We start from the raw sequence: 17,314 nt of genomic DNA, 5'->3' as shown, positions 1-17,314 counted from the left end.
GCTTTGATGTTACAAATGGGCAGCTGAGGTTACAATAGCATTACATTTAAAATTTAAATTTAAAAAATTTAAAAAATAAATGTAAAATTAAAAATAATTATGAACACAGTGTTAATAAGCAAGTAAGAATCCAGGTTTTCTGTGTATAATATGGTGGAAAAGCTGTGGTAGAAAATAAGTATGTTTACTCAAATCCTGAGGAAGCTACTTGTAGGCCTTCTTTACTTGGGTATTTCCATTTTTGTGACTTTATACAGACAGGTTACAGTATCAGGGCTACTCAAAATATAGACTTGGCCCAAAAAAATACTATCATACCTGAGGAAATGTGTTTTGGCTGTAAAATCTGCACAATTCTTTTTCTTTTGCTAGGTCAGGAATGAAGTGGTCATACATGAAATTGATTTGTGGAGCCCCCTATGGGTTGGACTCAAAATGCTTTAGCAAACCTATTCCCAAGGAAGGACTGAAGATATCTACCAGGATTTATGAAGATTGGACAAAGCGTTAATGAGTTACGGCCAATGTCCTGATAAGCCATGCCGTTTTTGTTTGGTGGCATTCATGATTTTTTTGACCAATCTTGCCTATTTTTGTCCAGGAAGGGAATTTGGTGTTGATAGAGTCGAAATACAAAAAAAGTCTATTCACATTACTGTTTTTCACATTATGCAAATTAGCAAAAAATCTATCATTGTGGACTTTTATGATCCAAGAGGTTTTTTTGTAGAGCACATTGAGCTGGAAATGTGACAGTTTTTTAAAAAGAAAAAATCTTGTGGTGTTTTGTTTTGCATTTGTGTCTTTTAGGCTTATGAATCTTTGTCTATGAAATGCTGGTTGGCTGTGACCATTTGAACTAAAAACTAGATGTTTTTTTTGTTTTGTAGTTACTAAATCCTTCTCGACCAACAACAATGATACAATGTTACTTAGACATTGTAGCATCAGTACTAGCAATTTAATGTAATATATCAGTCACAGGGAATATCTTTGTTTTAATCGGTACTCTGATATAAAGTTCAGCTACTTGTTCCCAGTGCTTCCTGGTGTTGACTGGGAGCAAAACAACTTCACCCAGTGAGAGCAAATGTGTTATTTCAAGTCCATCTTTATAGAATACTTATATGCCACATTGAAAGAATAATGGTTCGCTGTAATCATTCTGCCTATACTGTCCTAGTTGTGTGCAAAAAAGGCCTTTTAAAGTTCAGCTATAGTTAATATGAAGCATCCACCTTAGCCAAATCAAGTAGTTCTCTTCGTTCTGGTCAGTGTGTGTAGATTTATTGCTGGTGTTGTGTCACGGCAACAAACCTGCATGCAACTACCAGGAAGTATCCCTCCACTGTGGCTCAGCAAGCAGAGGGAATTTTGTGCCAAAAAAGACTATAATTTTGGAAGATACCACTTCCACTGCTGAAACGTAATCCTTCTCTTTATCACTACTTACTCTAGTCCTGAAGAGAGGTAGTTGGCTGCTGCCTCATTGACCTGAGGGACGTCTGCAGTGAGCAGGGAGGCCAGGGCCCTCTGGGGGCTGTTTCTAGGCCACAGGGATGACACAGGCAGCTCTGCTAGAGAAGAATCCCCACTGCACAGAGCCTCTGCAAACACCTCTGAGTATGACACAAACACAGACACATGTCAAAGGTTTAAAGATAAAATAAAATATCCTGTAGTGTCAAGCATCTTTTCTGCACTCCTGATATGAGCTTGAAGTTTGCTTCTGATCAATGTCTTTTCTCAGTATTTATCAGAGTTTAACTTGGTTATTAAAAAGGGGTTAAAATCATATGTAAAAAAAAACAAAACTCCATAGTCCAACAATTGACTCATATTTACTAGCAGTGTTTTGTGTGTTCTCGCTCTATTTTCTGATAAGTACATTTGTTATGTAAATTTGTTATGCAAGTATGTGGACAGAAAATCCAAGTGAAAATTGGTTAACCTAATCTGCTCTTAATAAAAGACCAGTACACAATTAATCTTATTTAGGTTATTTTAGACCTTTTCAGTCTTGTCAACATCAACATTCTAAATGAGTCCTTTTGTACTTCCTGTTGCAGTGTTTGTTAATGCAGCAGCTGACAGGAAGTAAACTAGGACCAAAGCTGTTGCCCTAGCAACAGAATGGCAATGAAAAGTGAGGGATTTACATGACTCAGTGGCAGAAAGGTGTATGTGAATGTCACCCATTTTTCTCACCCTCTCTGGCCGGATGCAGCAGGTGTGTCTCCATGTCCTGCACTTCTTCATGTTGTAGATTTAAGCTAGCTGTGGAGCTGCAACACGGTCAGGACGTCCACCATCTCGGCACAAGAGGTCAGGATTTGAACCCTAATTAACTGAATAACAAAGTAGGCTAATTGCTGCACAGGTTAACGGTGGGCCTGTGGGGGGCCTTGAGGACGGGGGACCCCTGGGCTGGACATTAGCCTGCTTTGCCTAATTGGTAATCAAGCCAGCAATGTTCGAGGCAGCAGGTCAAGTAGTCTAATTCCTTAAAAAGTAGACTAACCTGTTGTTTGTTCATGGTGAGTCTGTCCTCGGTATAAAAATAGCTGGTCAATAATGCATCTAATGAATGATCAGGGGTACTTGCTGTCCTGGGAAAGCTTCTGCTCAAAATATAATATAGTTTGCACACGTGCTCAGTTTAATAAAGTGATCAGGGCGATCCCTGTTCCAGTTAGACGACTAGTCCAAAACACAGATAAACAGTCGTGTGTAATAGAATTACCTGTGCTTCAAGTTAATGGTCAGGATTTTCTGGATGCGAAAAACTCAAACAAACTGTTACGTAATCACCTGACCAACATACTGTACCCAATACGATCAAACAGAAACAACATCCAACTATTTTCAGACTCAGGCATTAAGAATTGGAGATCTAAATACATCACTTACCCTGTAAGCCCCAAGACAAAAGAAGTCCATTTCAAAATAATGTCTAATATTTATCCATCCAATGAATTGCTAAGACTGAGATTTAATGTTGATCACAATAACTGCAACTTTTGTGAGACTGAGATTGAAACTATTGATCATCTGTTTTTCCACTGTATATATTCTGCAGCATTCTGGGAAGACTTGCAGGACTGACTGTCAACCAAAATCATATTGCTCCTCTCACAAGAGAAAATATTGTGTTTGGTATTAACATGAAGGACATTAAGAGTGACTTGATATTGAACAATCTGATACTGCTGGCTAATTTTTTTCATCCATGCATCCAAATGAAGGAAAATGAAACCCCTATTTTCCGTTTTTAAAAGGGACCTTGTGGACAATCATCTCAGTGCTTTAAGACTAATGAAAGGACAACATGCAAAGTGTCTCCTCAGAGCTTATGAAGAACTGAACATATACGATGATGACCCCTAAAGCTACTATGGAAGAGTGCAGTCTTATTATTATTTATTTATTTATTTATTTATTTATTTATTTATTTATTTATTTATTTATGCATTTGTTTTTTGTTCCTTGAATTATTTTCTTCCCTCTTTTTATTTTTTGTTATTATATTATTTTTTATAATTTAAGTTATCTTTCCTATCCAATTGTGCCTTGTATGTTAGAAGTGAGTTAGTAGTCTGTCCTCGGTGTCCTGTCAGTGGTTGACCGCAGGAGGGCGCTTCAACATCCGCATCAGAGAGCCCCCTTGGTGCGACACTGAAAGTCTTCCCCCGCTGGTTTAGGAAACATTGTAGAGGCTGCTGCAGGTTGTGTTCATGATGTCGGGCAGAAAGCCTCGCTCTGTGGCAAACCCTCTGGAGTCTGCGATCACCACACCGAGCGAGAGGATACTCAAAGAATGCCACACTTTATATGTCGACAGCGAAAACGGTAAATAACCAATAACGTGGATTAATATGAGTCAACGTTATAGTTAGGAGTTAAAGCAGATCCAACATAGCACGCGCAGTTATGTAACTTAGAGGTTAGTGGGACTGAAGTTTGCATTGAAGGTAAAACTAAAGACTGCTCGGTTAAAGTGTAAAGTAGGTGTTGGTGTGCAGCAGCTGTCTGTCAGTGTCAAACACATGACATTGAACCCCGTGTGGCTCCACAGCGCCTATCTGATGGCAGCTTTCACATACAGTGTTACATTAACATGAGGGACCTGTAATATACTGTATAATAAGCTGTTCAGGCCAGAGGGGTTGTTTTAAACATGAGGTTTTATGGTCCTTATGTTTGGAGAACTGTTTTGTCTTCAGTAATCCTGCATGTGCAGACTTTGCTCTTGCAGCACTTCAAGCCTGTTTGTCCTGTCTTAGTAATCACAGTATAATAGATAACTCTGGTAAACAGGTCTATCTGTTAAGCACGAGCTGGTTCACTTCAGTATCAATGAGTTGTTCTAGATTCATAGAGTATAATGAGGGATTGTTCATCAATGTGAAACAGATAAAGAGCAAGGCAAGGCAGCTTTATGTGTAGAGCACATTTCAGCAACAGGGCAATTCAAAGTGCTTTATATAAACATTCAAGAACATTAAGACAAAGTGCAAAAAAGAACATTAAGACCTAATTAAAACAGTTATAAAAACATTAAAGATTAGAAAATAAAAACAAGCTATAAATAAAAGCTAAAATAGAGTATAACACACGAGAGTAAAAGCTCTAGTGCAGTATATAAGATCATCAACAAGGTATAATACATTTGAGCTTTCATTCCTGAGCTCCATTTATAATATGTTTTTTAACACTTAAATTCCCTAATAATTTCCAAGGAAGTTTCCTGGAAGGAATTAAGTAATTTGGTACCAATTAATCATTAGTTGTATATTCACTCTTTATTTCATCATTATTTTAGTCTATTAAATGACCCAAACATGTTCAGTTTATGATATATGACAAAAACAGCCAATTCTGTCTTATGAGGCTGGAACCAGATAGAGAATTATTGAAATTAATCCATCATCAAAATAATCTGTTGTTTAACTAATTGATTAATCATTTCAGTTAGATTCATTAGATTGAAAGAAAAAACAATTCTTACCCATGTAAATACTTATTCTTTATATTAGACACTTTTAATTTAGATTTAATTTGAATGCTTACCTGTAGACCAATCTGACATTTTTGCATGTTCAGTTAACCTGCCCTGTCCTGACTGAACACTTTCAGGGTTTTCTGAGCAAATCATTGGAATAAACTTGAAATGTACCAGTTGAACACCGTCTTCATTTTCCTTGTAAAAAAATACATCATTCTTTCAAGTAAACTTCTTTGGAAATTTGAAATTACTTGTAAAAGTGTTTTTTTTTTTCTTAGCCTTTTTCCATGTAGAAGGTTTTTGAAACTTTATCATAAGAGGTTATCCCAATTTCAGTATCACCCTGTTACATTACATTGTGATGTTGCCACTGTAATTGCTCCATGCCCTGCCTTCTCTGTGTGTGTACATGTGTGTGTTCAGGCCTGGTGAAGATTGCCAGCAGCCTCGGAGTGCGGCTCCTGCCTCCCAGAAAGAAGATCATTGTGATGATAATGGGTAACCACTCTGCAGGGAAGAGCTCCTTCATTAACTGGTAATAATACATCTTATGGTTGATGGGATCTACAGCACCATTCAGCCTCATATGCTCTGCTCCATGTGTGAATGAAATATCTTCTCACATGACTTTGTGGTTTGGATTCTGTTCAGCAGTTGTGACACAGCAGATATTGATTTGTAGGATTTACAAGTTGTCAGGGAAAAACAAATGTCTAGTTTGTTTGCTAGTTTAGTGTTTTGACAAGCCATTTGCAGAATAAAGCTCCAGAAAGCAAAAAGGAGAAAATGAAAATTTTACCCTTTGAGCCAATTCTGACTGAACATGTGCATTAAGGAGGATGTGATATTGATTAAAATCCTCACATAATTTGATGTCTCCATAACTAAATATTGTGATACAATAACTGTTTTTAGAATTTGCAGATACCCATTTATAGGTGAAATAACCAGATGGAAATGTCCAATTTTGGCTAATGTCAAACTGGCTCAGGGAATGTGACAAAAGGGAGTCAACACAAGGTTATACTTAAAAACCAAACATCATTTATTAAACTAAGGTTAACTCAAATGAGCAAGGAGTGTGTAGATCAGCAATGTCAGCAAATTAATGTAGTGCAGGATGTGAGCTGTGGCGGTGTTGAAGGTGCAGAACCAATAGAGTGAATTGGGAAGTAAAAGTCACATGACAGAACTAGATACATGGTATTTACTTGAAAATACATGGGACACAATATAAAACAGCAAGGAAAGTGGTGAGGAAAGTGTCCAGCAGGAGATTAGGTTCAACCTTGACCCAAAGTACACATCAAAAACATGTTGACCTCAAAATGAGTGCCTACCAAATGCACCAAGACTGGAATTACCATTAGCTATAAACCAGAGTAGCATACCCAGAGGTTCCTCTAAACAAGTGTTCCCAAGATGCACAACACAAGGGGTAACCAAGCTACATCAAGTAAGCTCACATGAACAAAACCAAAGCATGAGCTGTAGCACCTACCAAAGCTGCTCAACCATGCTGCCAAGTTGCAGACAACATTTGAGGGAACAACTTCCTCACTCGCAATATTCCTCACCTACCAAACCACCATGAACACAATCATCTCGAGGCATGCCAGGCTCAAAGCAAGTTAACACAGAAGTCCAGACAAAGGGCACGGATTTATTTTTACAATGCTAGCCGTTGTACTGCATGTTTAAGGTTACAAACCTACAACAACAAGTGTTGGAACATGTGCAATGGTGAAATCTCCCCAGCCATATCTAAGTCACACATACTAGCCAACTAGTCTGAACACTAGTCTTCAGACGGATACTAGTGGTGGGTACTTGTTGCACTGATTCTACTGGAGCCAAAAGGTCACCAGAAACAGGCAATCCTCCAGAAACCAGGGAAACCCTCACCAACATCCTCCACCACACTAAGTGAAAACAACAAAATGATTAATAAACCACTTCAGCCTACATAGGTAATGCATGGCTCCCACAAACTAATGCAGCGATACTCACCCAAAGCACACGCTTATTCAAGCTCAAACAAATATGTTTGCAAACTAAATAAGTTGGGTACAAAATCCACCAAAAACAACCCCCAAAAAATTAACTAAAGTAATCAGTCAGAGCAGCATAAAAAAAACAAACTCCAGGTCCAAGGGTCAGAAACCAGATTGGTCAAACATAATGATCAAACCGTCTTTGTCACACTAAAGCTAGATTTAACCTTACCAAATGGGTCGGCATCCTGTGCGAACAAACTGGCTCTGGGAATGTGACAAAGAGAGAGTCAATGCAAGGTACCAAACCATTTATTAAACTAAGGTTAGCTCAAATGAACAATGGAGTGTGCAGATGGGTGGAAGCTGACGCTGAGTGGATGTCAGCTGTAAGAAGAGAGAGAGAGCCAGTAAGCACATGGACCAGCTTTTATAGCCTGGAGGCTCAGGTGAGCTTCATCAAGCTGACGAGCCTCCATGTCAGCCTGCTGAGGTTGGTCAGGACAGCCTCCAGGACAGTGGGGGGAGGGGCGTCACACTAATACAACTGATGACTCCAGGGACTTTATCGCATTAATCTTAACGTGCTGTAAATTCAATATTTCCATCAAACCCATTGATTGCTAATTGATAGCAACATTTCCCACAATAGTGTAATACAACCCAAGAAATATTAGGATAGGGACCACTACCCCATTACTTATATAGTTATTTTCTCATTAGATCGTTTTGTCTAAAAAAGTGAAAAATGTCCTTCAAAGGCTCCCAGAGCTCAAGGTGACAAAATAGCTTTTTTAATTGGATAAACTGTCTACAACTTAAAGTTATTCCGGTTATGACAAAGAAAAGCAGCACTTTTGGTGTTTTTGCTCAAAAACTAATTCAAACCACTAATCACTTACCATATTGTTGTCAATTAATTAACCATCTAAATGATTATTGACGTTTTGTTTTGGCTCTATTAATGGTAAATCATTGTTATATCTTACAGCCCTACTGTAGAGTCAGTTTGAGGGGTTGAATAACTCTTTGTCACATTTGAAATGTTCCCCTCATTCAGGAATGTGTTTTGAACAACCTCAGCTGTCAATCACACTAACAGTCGCTGACCTCACATATTTTAAAGAGTGGGGGATCTGTGGGTGATTTTAGCCTGAAGTTGTTGATATGCAGGCTGTGTTTTTTATTGTTGGTTGAGGAAATAATTGGGATTGTCCCTGAGAGGAAGTTTTCACTGTTATAATTAACATCTGTAATATTTGCATGAGATAAAAAAAGTGTTACTCTCTCATGTTATGCAAATATTACAGATGTTAATCTTAATAGTTCTCACATTTATTGTTAATATGAAGAACTGTTGGATTTGAGAACATTAGAGTATACAAGGCAGTTTTGTCTGCCTGTCTTAATTTTTCTTTTTTCTTTTTTTCAATATTATATTTATTGTTTTTTTGTTCATTTTGAAACAACAGAACAAACATTCACAAACGTCCCCAATAATAACATTCTTGGTAAAAAGAAACTTAACAAACCTAATATTAATATAAAATAAGCCAGTATAGATACAGGAAAAACATATTATATACAAAGAATAGATAAATAAGTAAAAAGAATATACACAAGTAAAAAAACAAAAACAATAAAATAAAATCTATTTATATATACTGTATGTCTGCCTGTCTTACTAATGTAGGAATGAGGTGTTTTTGCTTTAGATACTGTGCAATTATAAATGCAACATCAAACCTAAGAGTAGTTTTTGATGCATTTGATGCCTCTTGATGTCATTTTAGGTATGCTGAGGAGCACATACAGAAAGCAGGCGTCGCCATTGAAACGCAGGGGTTTACGTTCATCACAAGTGGTCGCAAGAGAGAATCACTGACGGTAAGAACGGCATGAAGACGGCCAACATTTCCAGCACTCACACTGAAGCACACAATGTGTATACGATCTGATGAAAAGCCTTCTGACAGAAGTACCAACTAATGCTTGAAGCACAATAAATACAACCAGCTTTGTGCTGCATGCTTCATTTTAATGCTTTTATAATTTATTTCCAGATCTCATCTGTGTTTGTTAATTAACAGTATTTCATATTCAGATGGTACTTCTCAGTTTTGTGGATGAGGGATGTTTGAATTTCTAACTTCAGTAATGGGAACTGAAGCTGCAGCCGGGCATAACGGTTGATGAAGAGATGCGTTCAATGTCAGCTTGTACGGCGCGGCACTCCCTCAGTCAGTGGTGATTTCTCATTCTGTATGCTGCTCCAATGAGGAGCTTTGTTGTAGACACACTCACACACACACACACACACACACACACACACACACACACACACACACACACACACACACACACACACAGAGGATGCCTCTTTGCAGCATATAAACAGGCTCGGGAGACACCTGTCTCTCTCCGTCTTCTCTCATCCTCTTCCTCTCTGTTCCTATCTTGCTGTGGTGAAAGTGATGAAGATGAATAATATATTTGCAGTGCAGGACTGCAGAGTGGAAGGATTATCTCCTCTGTACAGGAAAAGCTTAAAGCGAGCGTACTGAGCTGCAGCTTTTGGGAGACCGAGTGCGAAGTACCAAGAAGAGAGAGGACCCTGTGGTAGCGGTGTGGGAGCTCAGACGAGCTGCAGATCAATATTTGTCTCATCAGGTTATTTCTCACATATTGTCTTTTTAACTCTTTCACAGGGGAATGCAACGCTGCATCTCTATCCTCACTTTCGACCACTCCTCGAGTTCAAAGGTGAGTCTTCTTGATTTAGCATCGGTAACTCATAATGGGTTTCTGAAAAGTACACTACTAAAAGTAGGGTTGTTCTGATAATGTAGTGATACGCCACTGTTACTTATCCTTTGCTGAAATCCATTTTTATGTTCCTTCATCAACCATTATGTGTAAATTTGAATCTGTTTCTAATGAGATGCATCACATAACAGAAACATTTCTAATTATCTCACATAATAGAACAGTTTAGTGCATGTTTTATGGAGTCCTTGTGAAGATAATTACTTAAGTGGCGTTGCATCTCCCTGCCTTTGATACCGAAACTAGCGTAACGCATTTCCTCCTTTTGTGCGGTGATAAGATCAGCACTGCGGTCTTCTCCGTAATGCCTAAAAAATCCAATTAATGTCATCACTTTTGTGCAATGGATGACTGTCCTTTTTTATTGATTTTTTTTTTTTTTTTATTCTGCTGGCACCATGATGGAAAACATCAAAGAGAGGATAAAGTGTTAAAATGTGCTGGAACAGCAGGGAGAAGCAGCGTTAGGAATAGTGAGCAGGAGATGAACGTAATCATGAGCTGCAGCCACAGATTGGTTCCTTTGAGGTTTCAGATAGTGCTCTGCTGTGTGGCCCCTTCTCCTACCGGGAACTGGTAAAGTTAATCTAAGCGTACGTTACAGACTCAGTTCAAGAACACAGAGTTGAGAGTTTTGCAATTGTAGATAAAGCAACATTTCATCCAGAGCATCGGCTGAAATTCTGGCTGTTTAATCCTGTGTGTTGCTCATGAGATGTAACCGTGAGTTGTTTATATGTTTCTGGTTACATTTTCATGTTTTGTGATTTGAGGTGGAGTTGAGGGGCTTCACCTTGATGACTCAACGCTGAGTCACATCTTTGACGTATTAAGTTTTATTTATAAATCAGACCAGACTCCTGTTGCCCTCTCATCACATCTTCGCCGCTTGTTTCTGAGATATGGGAGTCGAGATTACTCTCACACTGAAGAAAAGAGACGTAATTAGTGGCATATTGTTTTTAAGACAATTGGTCTCAGCTGTCTGTGCGTCAGCAGTGGACTGAATGTTCTCTGGATGTTGAGGTGGTCGTGCAGAAAGTCTGGGTGTGCCTGCTGTCTGAGTGGGAGCATCAGTGTGGAGGGGGGGAGGGCAGTAATGTATGTATGTGCGTGTGTTTGACAGTGAGTGTGTGTAGAGAGCGAGGGTTCACTGGGTGCGGACAGGAGCGCTCAACGCTATGGCTTGTGAGTCACACGCCCCATCGACAGCAGTGCAGTGGAGTCAGGAGGAGCTGCTGAGAAATGTCACAGCCATTAGAGACGGCACAGCCCAGCAGCAGAAGCAGCAGAAGCAGCAGCAGCAGCAGCAGCAGTAGCAGCAGCAGCAGCTCCACTCTGCAGGGCCTGAGCAACACCAGCGATCTGCTGCTGGAATACAAGCAGGCTTTTTATCTCAACTTCACCGCCGCATCTGGAAATACACTTTATCAGGCGTTTGTTTACCTGTCACAGCGACTGAGGATGACTCATCGGCAAAGCAACATATATCCTTATGTGGGAGTAGCAGCTGATTATACAGTTTGATCTCCTTTGGGATGTGCTTGGAGATACTTGTTAATGTTGTTTCAGACTTACATAAAGGGTGTTTTTATTTTACCAACCTGTTGTCCAGAGTTTAGACTATATGCTGCATGGGGATCGACTGTTTTCAAATGACTCAAAGATTTCTGGTAGTGTATCCTTCAGATATATTTGCACTGCGTCTGGTTTGACCCGTTTAGTCCAACAAGTTCTTTTTTAGTCTTGGTTGATGCAGCGTTATTGCAGCCTTTGCCCTTTTCCTCATGCACAGGATCTCCGGTGTAGCCGTCTCAGTTACAGTCACTTGAGAAACTTAGCACCCATCGGAGAGTATCGCTCTCGTTTCCTTTTCACCTCAGAGACTCAGAGCACTTTCTTCAACTAGAGTGGAAGAATAAGTCTGTATCGAGGCTATTCGATTCACTAATTTTTAAATGGACTTGGTGTCTTTTTAGTATTGCAAAGATGCGTGCATGTGTAAGGGAGGTATAGACCAGCAGCCTGATAGAAGTCTAACATGAAGCTTCTTGATAATATCTGCATATACAGTATATGATGTTTTTCCTACGAGAGCAACAGTCGTCCTGTCACCTTGGGCGTGACAGTAATGGCTCGATACTGCGAGACTGTGGGAATACACACTCACTAAAACGTGTGATAGGAGGCAGATGCATTGATACTGTGGTGGCCATGCTGATGTAAGAGAAACATAAGGGAATGTTAATGTGCCACAGCAGCAGTGGCCCCGCTCGCTGCAGCACAAGGATGGGATCTGTGCTGGCTGTTAACACCTGCCTCTTCCTATGAAACAGCCTCAGTGTCGTCCCAGGCCTGTGATGGGGTGGTGGGTGGGCTTATTGTGTCAATAGTGTCTAAATAGTGATCCTGTTCTGTTGATCAGGGTCGGGGTTTGAGGGCTTGAGCGGGGTTCATGTGTGGTGGTTGGGGTGGAGTATCGTAACCTCACAGCGCGTTGCCTCACAGTCGTTCTTCACTGGCTAGCTTTATGTCCCACGCCCCACGCTAAAGCTGCCAGTTGAAGAGCTGTTGTGTGTAACCATGACAACAGATGGTGAGAAACCTAACGAATGTTTTCATTTGTTCATAAAATTGAAGTTTTATCTGTGAGGGTGTGGCAGCTGTTTGAATTAAAACAGAATGCATTGATGCTTTTTCTTTCCAAGATGTGTTAATGTATGTTTACAGCGATGCAGATCATCCTGTACATTTTTGCAATTCAGTTACAAATGCCCATTTCTTCCAAATGCAAACCTGCAAGCACAGAAAGTTGACTGCGTTCTTGATCTTTAATGTCACTGGCCTCCCTCGGGTCTCCAAGTATTGACCGCACTGCGGCGTCCACTAGCACATTATAATAACGTAGTCACTAGAGGTGACAGCTACGTTCAGAGACTCACCTTTTTATTATTTACTATTAGTTCATCCTGAAGGAAGCGCCTGTATACACTCAGCGTTTGTATATTTCAGGTGTTATGGACTATCTGTCTGCTGAGATCTCCACCTCCAAACAGAAGAAGTTCAGTCTGGTGACATTTGTGGACACGCCAGGTTTGGTGGACGGAGACATGGTCTACCCTTTTGATGTCAACAGCGCCATCACCTGGTTGGGTATGTCTCTGCAGCTGTAAGTTTTACTATCTACTCTAAAGCTGTTTCTATAATGGATGTTTGTTTGTGCAGGAGAACAGGCCGACTTGGTGTTTGTGTTCTTCGACCCGATGGGCCAGGCGCTCTGCAAACGCACACTCAACATCGTGGAGAAGCTGAGTGAGAAATGTGGAGACAAACTGATGTTCTACCTCAGCAAGGCCGATGAAGCCGGGAAGGAAACAGACAGACAGGTAAGTTCACTTAATATGTGGCATCTTTTTTCTCCAATTTCAATAGCTTTGTAGCCAAAAAAAGTCGAGTTAATCCTAAAAATACGACTCATATTTGTTTATTTGTGCAGAGGGTGATGATGCAGATTGTCCAGGAGCTGTGTCGCCGTCCAGGTCTCAACAAATGTGGTTTTGACATGCCTACAATATACATCCCCAACCCACAGAGGGTAAGACATGCTTACTATATGTTCCTGTGATGGACCAGTTAACAGGATGAAGGATAAAAGTTATGTTTTTAGTTTTAACCGTCAATTTTATAAACTGAAAACAACAATTAACCATCTGATACTTGCCCTAAATCTGTTGGTGTTTTCCTTTAACAGATCTCAGGTCCAGCTTTCTGCTATCCTTAGGGGCTGAACTGCCATTGATTATCCTTGAATGTAAATTCTCCACTCCAGGTTTCTGGTGGCTCCTGATGGCTGGAACAGGATGATTTATTTTGCATATATCCACTCTTGGGGGAGGAGGGTCAGTGGTTGTAAACCATGGGCTTTGATAAGCCACCTTTGACAATGGTGGCAGGCCCTGTCCTGAGTTATTGCTGCACCATCTCGTGATCTACAACCACAAAGCTCTTCTCTGTGCGGTAGATTTGTGCACACCTCCCGACCTTCAATTTATTTCCGCTGACTAAGTGTAGCTTCACTTCCTGCTAAGTGCACACGGCTGTCAGTCAAATTACCCCCAGGATTTGTTGTCCAGACCTTCCATCTTTGAGACATGTTTATCCAAAAATGGATGCACTCACGAGCCTTTGTCTTGTTTAGCCGAGCCGCTGCGTGAACCAGATCGACGGCGTGTGTCTGACCATCGAGAAGACCATCAACCAGGCCGTTCAGAAGACTTTGGATCAGCTGGAGAAAGACAGTGACCTTATTTGTTCCACCATCAGCAGCAGACTAGAGCAGGACAGGTTCGTCCTCTCAACCTACAACATAGCATGTGTTACTGTGTTCGAATTTAATTCACCCTGATGCAAAATGACAGGTGGCATCGCCGAGCTAATAAACCGTATCATGTGTATACGGAGGAGATAAGAGTCGCCCCATATTCTTATCTGCTGCAGAAAATGTGATATTAAATCAGATTTCATCTGTGTGCACGCAGGGCCGACGTGACTCACAACAAAAGCGTCCGTCTTCACTCGTTCTTGTGTGGCGCTCTGGGTGTTTTCCTTCCCGCCCTCTTCATCCTCAGTTTCATTGTGAACACCGTGTCCAAAGAGCAGCTGGAGGAGCTGCTGGGTGAAGGTCCGACCCGGACTCTCTCCATCTTCACAGTAAGTCACACTGGTGATATATGAACAAATAACATTGCAACAGAATATCACATTTTTCTTGAAGTGTACTCGGTTCTCTGAGTGTGTTTTCAACGTGTGTCTCACAGGGAATAGTGATGTATTTATGGGACTGGATACCAGAAGATGGACAAGTAGTGTTTGTCATCATTTTTGGAGCTTTTTGTTACCTCCTGCTTTTCCTAGCAAAGCATTTTGCAGGGTGAGTGCTGCAAATATACAATACAAACATATACACAAATAATTGATTAATTGTATTAGTGAAGATTTTCTGATTTTCTGTGTTTCATATCAGTTTAAACTGAATATCTTTGGGTTTTGGGCTGTTGATTGGACAAAACAAGATATTTAAAGACGTCATTTCGGGGTTTAGGAAGTTCTGATGGGCATTGTTCACTACAGTATTTTCAGATTTTTTGTAGAACAAACGATTAATTGAGAATTAAATTAGTTGTAAATTGCAGCTCTACACACATGCACAATATGCCCATTGGTCCATGTGGGAACCAGGGTCCTTAAAATGATAACCTTAACCCTCAGAGAAATGTCTAAATAAAGTAGAGCCTTTTCTGTTTTGTCAAGGAGGGTGTGTGTTTTATATTAAAGTAGATTCACATCAAACATATACACACACTCTCTCTCTCTCTCTCTCCCTCTCACACACACACACACACACACACACACACACGCCAAGAGGAAGTGCTTATTGAAATTCTGAGCCAACATTGTTGTGATGTTCTTCATTCTCAGCCGAGGGAATAAGACTCTGACGAAGAAGGAGAAGAGGACGATGGCAGAGTACAGTGATTATATTCAGGATATCGTCAAAACTAAGAAGGTTAGATTCTATTTTGTTTCATAATAAAAAGTTAAAGCTGCAGTAATACAATGTGTAGTTATTAGGTGTCCTTAGTAACACACAGAAAAAAAATTATTACCTGACTCTGCAGCTCTACAGAGATTTTTAGCGTCTTTCATTTCAGTTCATTGTTTTGGATTTACGACCCACAGCTTTACTGCTAACTGCTAACACGTTGTCACAATAACTATATAAAGTGCTAATATGTCAGTTGATATCTATAAAAAAAATTACAATGTGTAACGCTGGATAACATGCTGCACCATTTCCTGTGAATCCCTCGTGAAAAGGAAGGTGATTTGAATCCAGCGCAGGAATGGCAGACTCATTATTAGAAATTAAAACTATTATATAGAGAGGTCATTACAGAATTTAAATACATTGAATGGCAATTGCAAAAAAAACAAAGCAGACCATAACCAGTCCACGTTTCATAAATATCTAAGTGATTATAACTTCAATGCATTAATTTACTAACTAAATTTCATTTGTGAAATCTGAAACATCAGAGTTGTGAATCTCACCCAGTTCATTTTACTCCACAGGGTAAATTGTATGAATGGTACCTCCAGCAGTGTGCAGCAGAATATGACCTCTGACCCCGGGTAAGCTGAAGACAGTTTACACATGTATGTCGGCATATTGCAACGAGATTTTTGTGTATAGCGACTGGTCTTCCACAGTGCACAATTTGGTGTTTAAAGTGGGAATCAGTGGGACTTTCTAAAGAGATGATCGTCCACCAAATATCAGGTTTCTCTCTTGTGTAACCTCTGAATGCAGCAGATATCACTGCCAACATTTATCATCTCAAGAGTTTCGATTAAAGATGAAGTGCCTTTATTAGTCCTTTCTGGAGAAGCTGTGATTGGTAGTCGTTTGATGAAAGCAAATTTCATAATGTGATTTTTTTTTTTGTCAGTTTTTGTAGTTGATGCCAGAAGGAAGTGTTTACAAACTTTTTCTTAATTTCTTCATGAGTAAGTTGCAGCTGCTTTCTGCCAGCAAAAAGTGTTTTTTATGATGTTCTCTGTGAAGCCCGTTCTCAATGTTCTCAATGTAGTCGAGGTCCTCAAATCTTACAGCACAGTCCTCAAGTCTGTCATGTTGTCTTTACAAGGTGCCAGGATGTCCTACACATGTCTGACTGTTAGCAATACTACAGTAACCAATGCTGTGATAACACTTGGGCATTACTGCTGCACAAATATCTTCATACCAATAATAAGAAGCTTTCTGCTGCCTCCAAAGTGTCTCTGTCCTGCTAATAGACATCTGTTTTGTTGTGTGATTTGTGCAGCCATCAGATATATTCATAGATGAGTCATTATTATGTAGTATTTACATAAACCACAGTCAAGACCTGTGATGTAGGTACTTTATTATAACAGTATAGTAAAACTGTGACGGCACTGATGTGTGTCTCCTAGTTGTTAATGAAGCCTTCTCGTTGTCTATAGATCTGTGTAACTCAAATCTACTATGTAATGCCTTCAGTCCGGTGTTTGTTCTGTAGATATTTTTATCAGTCTTCAAGGTGCTTTTTACCCAAATAATGTAGACAAACGTCTACGGGCTGTTTGCAATATCATTGTGAACACTGTCAGGTTGTGTTGTGTGTGTTAGATGCCTCCCAGGTATCGTCCACATTAGGGAAAATCTTTGTTTTATGAAATATTTCATTTATAAATGTATGTGAATGTATCTATTCTGTGTAATTCTTCCAAAAAATATTTTTATTGTGTGAAACCGAGGCTCAACTCACTATAAATGTTTTTTTTAGTAGTACCGACTCAAAGAATGAAACTCGTCATAAAACTGCAAACTATGCTCTGTCACTTCCTTGAAAGTTATTAAACATTTTCTACTGACTTTTACTCTACTGACTGTTTCCTGATAAAG

The 17,314-nt window shown here is 39.8% G+C and overlaps 1 protein-coding gene across 2 annotated transcripts; it reads left to right on the top strand.

The window, feature by feature from the left end:
- Positions 1-2,182: 2,182 nt before the first annotated feature.
- si:dkey-98f17.5 (uncharacterized protein LOC569123 homolog) lies at positions 2,183-17,289 on the top strand. Of its 2 annotated transcripts, none has more exons than XM_037778514.1 (12): positions 2,183-2,325; positions 5,429-5,540; positions 8,793-8,886; positions 9,708-9,762; positions 12,838-12,978; positions 13,051-13,211; positions 13,322-13,420; positions 14,024-14,169; positions 14,364-14,535; positions 14,643-14,755; positions 15,304-15,391; positions 15,958-17,289. In XM_037778514.1, exons 1-12 carry the CDS (start codon positions 2,241-2,243, stop codon positions 16,009-16,011), a joined length of 1,320 nt encoding a protein of 439 aa, XP_037634442.1. In that variant the 5' UTR covers positions 2,183-2,240; the 3' UTR covers positions 16,012-17,289. The 2 variants fall into 2 exon arrangements, with proteins under 2 accessions (XP_037634442.1, XP_037634443.1); XM_037778515.1 differs by lacking the exon at positions 2,183-2,325 and adding an exon at positions 3,674-3,849.
- The last annotated feature ends 25 nt before the right edge of the window (positions 17,290-17,314 follow it).

Source organism: Sebastes umbrosus, chromosome 8 (assembly GCF_015220745.1).
Source record: "Sebastes umbrosus isolate fSebUmb1 chromosome 8, fSebUmb1.pri, whole genome shotgun sequence".
NCBI classification, from domain to species: Eukaryota; Metazoa; Chordata; class Actinopteri; order Perciformes; family Sebastidae; genus Sebastes; species Sebastes umbrosus.
The sequence above is the reverse complement of the archived record's forward strand: the minus strand, read 5'-3'. Positions and strand labels throughout refer to the sequence as shown.